The sequence below is a fragment of the Bactrocera latifrons genome, unplaced genomic scaffold (genome assembly GCF_001853355.1).
Source record: "Bactrocera latifrons isolate USDA-ARS-PBARC rearing strain unplaced genomic scaffold, ASM185335v1 scaffold_24, whole genome shotgun sequence".
In the NCBI taxonomy this organism is placed as follows: Eukaryota; Metazoa; Arthropoda; class Insecta; order Diptera; family Tephritidae; genus Bactrocera; species Bactrocera latifrons.
The window spans coordinates 593,423-601,681 of NW_017535963.1; the positions used below are offsets into that span (position 1 = coordinate 593,423).

The window sequence follows — 8,259 nt, forward strand, 5'->3', positions numbered from 1 at the left end:
AGTATATTTCTTTATAAAATGTATTTAAAAAATATTACAAAAAATTCGTAAGCTAAAAGTTTCGTTTCATATATTTCATCGGTTGTATAAAAATGAAATTGTTTTATAAAGAAAGTAAATATAATAAAGTCGTTCGATAAACTACACAGGCAAAATAAATATTGCGAAGATAAAAAAGTWTAAATATAATAGAAATTTTACAAAAGTTGGGATAAAAAATTGAACTAATAGCTATTAGAGATGAAAAAAGATGAAAAAGGAAATTTGCGCTAAGAGATAGGAAGAGCGCGAAAGAGAGCACAATAGCGGGAGAGAGATAGGGAGACATAAGCATATAAATATTGCTAGGTATTAATGTCTCGTAGCATATTTTTAGGCAGTTAGGATTTTATAATATGAAATCATAGGAAATCATAACATGGAAGACATAAAAGCAGTGTATTTGGGGAGAATACATAATAATTGATTATTCGCTTACTTATGTATTACATTATTAAAAGCTAGAAGTACTTAAGTCTTTGAGGTTTCTACTTCCATTTTACTTAACTTACATACATACATTTAAAATCATTTTTTTTTAGATAGTGCACTATGCTGCCGATATTTGTAGGGCACATAGGAAGCTATATGCATATATAGATATTTACACACTACACTTCTAAGGCAACTAAGTATATGTGTGTAATGGTCGTAAGTGCTCTTTAAGAATATTTACAATTAATTTTAATTAGTTATTGGCTGTTGGCTATGCGCTCTCAYGCTGAGCGCAACGCTCGTGTGTGTGTGTACTGTACTTGTTGCACACACTTTATTTTGTTGCTATATTCCTCTTTTGCTCTTAACTTCATAATAACTTATTGTTAATTAAATAGCTGTGCCTTTTGTTGCGCTTCTTCAGCAACGTTGTCACGCATTTGTTTCCTTCAATCGCTAATTTTTCCCGTTTATACATAACCAATTAATATATAATTTATGTTTTATAGGCTTGCGAGCTGATCTACAAGGACGCGATGAATGGCGTTAGATCGGGGAATTTGAAAATGTTCTGTGGGCGTGAGCGTTGTACGCGCACTGGCGCCTGCACAGATGCCTGGCGCGCCTGCGCAAAGTTGCCATTACCATTCAAATAGATACCGCACTGGGAGTTGCACACTTCGTCGCGTAGAATGGCTTCTTTGGGCCATTGGCGTATGAGTTGGCCGCAGTCCGTGATGCGCAGTGAGGCACATTGTGGCTGTAAGTTGAGGGTGGAGAAATAAGTTTCAGTTGAAAATATCTAAATTTTTTATTATTTACCCCTTCGCTGGAGCACACGCAGCTGGTGCAGGGTGAGGGGAAGGCAGATTCACCAACGCGCACATGTCTGTTGCCTATCTGGCAGCCTTGTACATTTTCACGCCATTGACTCAAATCGATTTGGGCCATGGAAGAGCAGGGCACACGTGGATTGCTGGAAATAAAATAAAATATCGTCATTATATATATTTATATAAACGGACATTACTGTTTTTCATAGAAAATGTTGCTTGTCTTTTGTATACACTTTAGTATACACTTTATAATAATGTCAATTCAATGGATTTTATGGACTTTTTAATGCTAAAATAAAATCCAAAAYGTTGCGCAACAATCTTGCTGAATAAAAAACATTTTAGATAACTCATTTTATTGAAATGAAAAACATGAAAACTGCAACATGATTGGTATAGTTGTCACTATAACAATGTTGCTAGCAACATGCATCGAAACATTTAGGCATAATTTTTATACAACAATGCATATAGAAGGTTTGATTCGTGAACAAAATGTTGCTAGCAACATGAATATAAAAATTTTAGTAAAAAAACAAAGTAGTTAGCAACATGAATCTAAACATTTTAGTAAATTGTATATAACAATGTTGTTAGCAACTTGAATCTAAGCATTTTCAATTCTCAAGAAGATGTCGCTGAGTGAGCACTGAAAATTCTATACGCATCATTCTATTTGCTAATACAGAATTGAATTTTTGGATAATAACAGAACAACTCTCATCTGTTAATTTCTATAAGCAACACTCCATCTCATTGTTATACTCACAGGAAATTGCTAGGCAGATCAAAGGCGGCACGTTGCATATCACCAGGAATCTCCAAGTTCTCGCAAATCAATTTGGACAATGTGACCTTGCGAATCTCAGCCAATTGTGGCTCAGTAAAGCGTACCTCGGGATTGGCGTTCTCATACCTATGGCAAATAAGGTAGCATTAAAAAGAAATCAAAAATTAAAAKATCGATAAAAGACTCACCAGAAACGATCACATTTACGCAGCTGACGGAATTGTATGCCAATAATGCAAGCCAATGTTGGACCGACCAAACCACCTTGCAATGGACGTTCAGTCATAGCGCCAGGGAATAGATCGATATCATCGACTGAAGCGTAGATTTTCTTGAAGCGATTGATGACTTCATTGGGCATTTCGCGACTGAGATCACTCCAAGTGGTGGCACGTTTCAAATTGCAGAGAGCGCGGTAGTTGTTGTAACCGGGTATGCCGTGATCGCGAGCTGAGCAGATGAAAGAAGGTAGTTTTAATAAGAATTAAWCGAAAAACTKAGCTAATGATTYTTACCTCTTTGAATGTTGAGCGCGATAAGATCAATGCCGGAGAAGGGAATCTTGCGATCTTCGAAYAGATGGTTGGTTACTTCACCGGTAATGAACTGATCCAACGTTTCCATGGGTGTGGCAACCAAACCACGTGAAATCTCATCAACAATGCCGGGCTATTAATAAATATGAACAGTAATTAATTATTATCTTACACTCATTACTAGTATCCTTACCTGTAGTATAGCATCCATACGGAAGAAACCATCACGCAACAGCAGWGGTGGGTCGACGGGTTGGTGGTTCACACTCAAGCGTGGGATATGTGGACGCAGYAGTGAGTGTCCAATACGGAAAGCGGCCGCAGCGAACTCATTGAAAATTATGGGACTGCATGAAGGATTGTAGTCCTTGTAGTAACCTTGGGGCAGCAATTTCAGACCATATAAATTAACAGCATTCCAACTGAGCACACGTGGTAAGAACTCATTGAAGACCATATGTTGCCATTCAGCGGTGAGTATGCGACGCGCATGATGGAACAATTGGTCGCTGTTCCARTGTGGGTTAACACCACGCAGTCCTTCGACAATACGATTGTGCTCGCGCARGAATATGGTGTGGATGGCAGTAAGACCTGGCTGCTCAGAGGCGCGCTCATCGCCACCAATGAAGCAGAGATTATTGCGTGACTTACATTCGGGATGAGAGTTTGATTGTGGCAGCAGTTCCTTACCGAAGGAGCGTATTGTCGAGTTCATGCGACCAGCGAAGCCACGTAATTTATTCACCACGCAGTGATTTTCACCATAAACCATAGAAGCATCCAAGAAGTGTGTATTCTGATTAATTTGTTCACGGGGACCCAAAGCCAATTGGCCAGGCAGCGATCTCATCGAAGGGAAGCAGAAACGTTCACCACTCGTCACATTCACTTCGGGGAAGAAATAGTCACCGGGCGGCACAGGGAAGGGATTACATTCGGGATGTACAGTTTGTGGCGAATTGCAACGACGACAACTGGGAATRGACTCGTGGAAACCTTTATGGATTGGTGTCATCGTCAGATCGTGATCAAGGAACTGTGCAAACTGCATAACCATCAGCGAGTAGCGGGTATGCAAGTTGGATATATCCGGGTGAATAACAGTCGAAATGGTACGTGGATTTGGCAATGGACTGCCGTTGACGGAGAGTAGACGCACCTTTGAGACACCGTCATCATATTGTGATGGCAGGAGACGTGAGAATGTGGTCAACGACTTGCCCCAGTTGGGATTACGTAAGTTATTACAGTAACCGGTCACGGTACGGAAGGGCGACGAGGTATCACAAGCAATTGGGGGATCATCGCATTCGGTATCGGGCTGCTGTGTGGAGCCGCCAAGTATGGCATTTATATCAATAGTTTGTAGAGTCTCCGAAAGTTCATTGCGATTGAAGTTGCTGTCGAAGGTTTGACGCTTTCGCCGATTAATTGAGTTCAAGCTGTTTAGGATCTCGTTAGAAGTTAACTCAAACATGAGCGATGAGTTGGCCAAGGTGAGCGCATTGCGATTAGCCTTGCTAAAAGACGCAGCCACACCGTCCGAAGATTTTGCACTGATGCCACCCTCTGAAAGAGCAAATTAGCATTTTAGTTGCAATAGATACTTTTGAGACAATTTGAAGTTACTCACGWGACAACCARGATTCATATTCAAAACGCTTGCGTTCCTCTAATTCCACCTTTGCACGTTCCACGGCAGCCTCCAGCAACTCAATATTGATTTCGCTTACGGCCTCCTGGACTTCGGGTTCCATTTCCACGTGTTCATGTAGTTCTTCCTCTTCGTGCTTGGATTGCCATGGACGCAAGTCTAATGAGGAGATTTGTTCGCAATCGAGCACGGAGTTCCTGTAGAAGRCGATAAGTGGTTTTTATGGTTATAAAACRGACGATCACGGTAAMTTTCGTGATACTTACAAAAAGTTATCCTCGCGGAAGAATGCCTTCGACTGCACTTTTTCGACCTGTTTAGAATCGCAAAGTAGACCCGCTAGTGTAGTGCGACGTAYTCCCTGCAGCTGCTCCAAAGTGAACGATGATGGTGGAATATCGTTCTCATACCAGAAGCGGTCAGACTTCTTGAGCAATTCAAATTGACGTGTAAGCAGACAAGTGATAGTGGGGCCGAAGAGCGCGCCAACAGCGGGATCTTCCAGCAAGGCGCCGACCAACAAGTCAACATCATCGGCATTTCTAAAGTAGTGAGGGATGAGAAAGTTATGAAAGTGTGGTTGTAGTAATACCGCAACAAGAAGAGACTGAGCTTTAAATGCTACTCACTGGTAAATATCTCGCAAACTAGTAATATGTTCCTCGGGTATATTGGAGATCTTGGCCAAAGACTCAAAGGTGATATTGGCAGRGTCTGCGCCTGAGTACTGTTCCTGACACAAGTCCAAAGCGTGACGGTAAGAGGGTATACCATGATCGCGACTACGATGTATGGCCAAAGCTAATTCAGTCCAACCGTCGGCGTTCTTAATGACAGGAATGAGTGACTTCTGAAGCGCAGCGACCGAGAGSAGCTGGGTTGCCGACATGGAGTGCGAGATCTGTGCACACAAAAAGCATATTTAAAGATTGAAAACGATGATGAGCTGCAGCATACTAACCATCTCTGGTGGATACATGGTGAGGAATGAGGGGAATGCGCCATTGGCGACCTCATTAAAGACGCCAGCACGATTGGTGCTCGAGTAGTTCGATGAGTGCTTTTCGGCAGTAAGTCTGCATGGAACGAAGGAGACATAAATAAGTATWAAAGACATAAATATATATAGATGACTACTCACTTCAGACCCTSCTTGGCGGTTGTCTCCTGACCCAAAACAATGGGCAGGAACTCGCTGTAAGTGATGTGCTGAATTTGTGCGGTAACGATGCGACGCGCCTCAAAGAATATATCCTCCTCGGACCAGTCGGGGTTCAAATGCGCCAACTGCTCACCGATATTATTGTGCTCCTGCAAGAGCGCACGGTGCAGCGCACCCGAAGCGCTGTTCAACTGACAGTATTTGCATGACTCCACCTTAACGCCACCGCTGATGTAYGTACGCAGATCCTGCATATCCTTCAAAGTGGCGCCATACAAACCAGAGCCATCGATGTAGGCCGAGGCGACATTCATTTGCTCCCGTTGACCTGGAAGACCAAAAAATACACACAGTTAAATAAAAAAATTTCACAAACAAGCATAAACAGCTTACGCTTATTGCACGTGTCTGGATCATAACCGGGCGCYGAGCGTTTGTATTCCTTGCAATCGGCGCCACGTCGCACATAGCACTGYTGCAGCTCTTCGACATTCTTCACATTCACATTCTCATTGCAGCACTTCGGACTGGTYGTCAACTGGCTGACTTCGTACAAGTCGTTGGCGAGCAATTGCCCCCAAGCGGGCAGCATAGCGGTAATATGTGGATGCCGTAGCTCGGCGTCGACATGATTTTGCAGTTGCTCGATAACAGTATCGGCATCRGGTAGCACATGCGTACCATGCGAGGTGCGCGGTTGGCTGATGCCGTCGGCGTAATCGGGTGCCATGAGACGCAACAAGATGTCGCCGCGYGCGCCCCACTTGCGATGAGARACATTGTTGCATTCGCCAGTGGGTTGGCGATATTTGCTCGGTGGGCAGACTTCGGTGTCTGTTAGATTGCAGGGCTGCARTGAGCGGGCGCGTTCCAAGCGCAGTGCGGCCTCAGCGTTTGCCTGCAAATCGTCGGGGACGCGCAGTGCTGTTGTCACCACAAAAAGGCAACTGAAAAGGGGAGGGAGAATAGCAGACATTAGTAATATTACTAATTTGGGCTCAAGAGATATAAGAGGTTTATGTAAGTTATGTTRGAGTCACTTAACCAGATATTTTTTGTTGGTTAAAGAAAAAAAGCCGCGTAGTTTGCAATTCTGCTTTTCAATAATTTACTGTGGAGTAGATTTGTCAGAGGGTAATTGTAGGGTAATTGCTTTCAATCAGTAARAATCTGACAAMTAATGTTGTTCACAGCACATGTGTCAGTATTTATGAATRCAGTTAATCATAATTTTTCCAAAGCTAATTATAAGTTTCAATTAGGTGTAATCTTATTTACAACAATGCGTTGACATTTTCAGTTAACATAAATTTGCGCAATAAATCAACTGCAAGCTTACTCATACACATATGAATTTGCTATTGTTGTACTCAGTCAGAGCAAACTTTGTATGCAACACTTTTTCACRTAGGCAGCAAAACCAATATCCGGCTTCGCTACAAATTTTAGGCTAATTAGTGGAATGCCATAGGGCAAAACGGACGGGCTTCGACAGAATCATGTGCAAACACTTTGGTTTTTTTTATTGCCGTTGTCTTATATTTAGCGTTTGACTGGTTCTAAACTTTCGTGTTTGCAAATACTAAACATTTTTAATATTWACGCCGGCAGCTGTGAACACAAACAATTTTTTGTTGTGTGATTTCAAACAACCTGTTGAGCGAGCGGCTGAGCATATAAAGCCACAGTTGCGCAAACAAACTTATTTGCTTTACATATCTATATGCACTTACATACATATACATAAGTATATATATTTTCACTTACATACACATCTTCATACTTATGAATTTCTAGCATTTCTGCTAATTCGAAACCCTCTCTTACCACACCACCCAGGCACTGCTGTAATTCCACTCGATCTTTTCGAAATCTTTGTTTTTTTGCAATTTGTTGCTCAGAAAGCAGATGAGCAATAATCGGCGCATTTGTATTCCTAGTTGCCTAATAAGCACTCACATGCTAGCAATGTTAATATTTTCGTGCGACATAACTATATTTCTCAGCTAATAATGAATGGTTTTCGTTGCAAGTGAGTTAAACAGAAATTTCGATTAATAAATTTCATGTTTTGTGGGAAATTCTGGCATTCATCATAAAATTTAGATCCGGTAAAGCCGCCGTGACRGGTAGGTAGGTATAATAATTTTTAATCGGATGCAAATTGCCAGCCTATTATGCATCAGCAGGCATTAATATTTAGAAAAAAATGTGGAATGTTGTTGTTTTGATTGTTTGTTTGGCTGTAATAATTATTTGACAGCTTTGTAGATGCGTACAGTGAAGATGCATAGCAAAGTTCTATTATGCCGATTTACTATGATAATGTTGTTTCAGTTATGCCTAGGAACTTTTGAATTTTAATAAAGAGGTGTTCGATTTAGTAATGCGTTACATTTTTTTTCTAAAAAAAAAAAAAGAATTGCAAAGTAAAAAGAGAGGTCAAAAGTTCATATTAATCAAAGAAAGTATAATTATTTATTCCTAAAATAAAGAGAGTAAGCTGATGATTACTACATCAGCTTCATTTGTTTATACCAGTTTATACCAACCGCTTGTTCGATTCGCAATTTTACCAACTTTKGTTTTATATAAATACTATTTTATTTCTTCTGATATTCTATTTGGATAAATATTTCAACACAAAGTTTTTCGATTGCTAGATACACACTCAACTCTATATAATGGGCAAAGATTTCGAAAATTTAAAAATATCAAAGTTATTGGACCCCCATGCATATGATTTTAAATTTAAAATATGACGTTTTGATTTTTTTTATTATTAGGCATTACACAAAATATAT

At 40.7% G+C, this 8,259-nt stretch overlaps 1 protein-coding gene across 1 annotated transcript in view; it reads right to left on the reverse strand.

The window, feature by feature from the left end:
- Positions 1 to 939: 939 nt before the first annotated feature.
- Positions 940 to 8,259, reverse strand: part of LOC108969110 — a 50,101-nt gene continuing 42,781 nt past the window's right edge. The window contains exons 2-13 of the mRNA XM_018933638.1: positions 5,849 to 6,402; positions 5,435 to 5,783; positions 5,255 to 5,369; positions 4,923 to 5,194; positions 4,560 to 4,835; positions 4,273 to 4,490; positions 2,830 to 4,208; positions 2,616 to 2,769; positions 2,289 to 2,550; positions 2,080 to 2,226; positions 1,297 to 1,450; positions 940 to 1,234 (exon numbers count right to left, since the gene is read on the reverse strand). Of these exons, the coding sequence (XP_018789183.1) occupies positions 998 to 1,234; positions 1,297 to 1,450; positions 2,080 to 2,226; positions 2,289 to 2,550; positions 2,616 to 2,769; positions 2,830 to 4,208; positions 4,273 to 4,490; positions 4,560 to 4,835; positions 4,923 to 5,194; positions 5,255 to 5,369; positions 5,435 to 5,783; positions 5,849 to 6,402 (4,117 nt within the window). The 3' untranslated portion in view covers positions 940 to 997. The remainder of the gene's footprint in view (positions 1,235 to 1,296; positions 1,451 to 2,079; positions 2,227 to 2,288; positions 2,551 to 2,615; positions 2,770 to 2,829; positions 4,209 to 4,272; positions 4,491 to 4,559; positions 4,836 to 4,922; positions 5,195 to 5,254; positions 5,370 to 5,434; positions 5,784 to 5,848; positions 6,403 to 8,259) is intronic.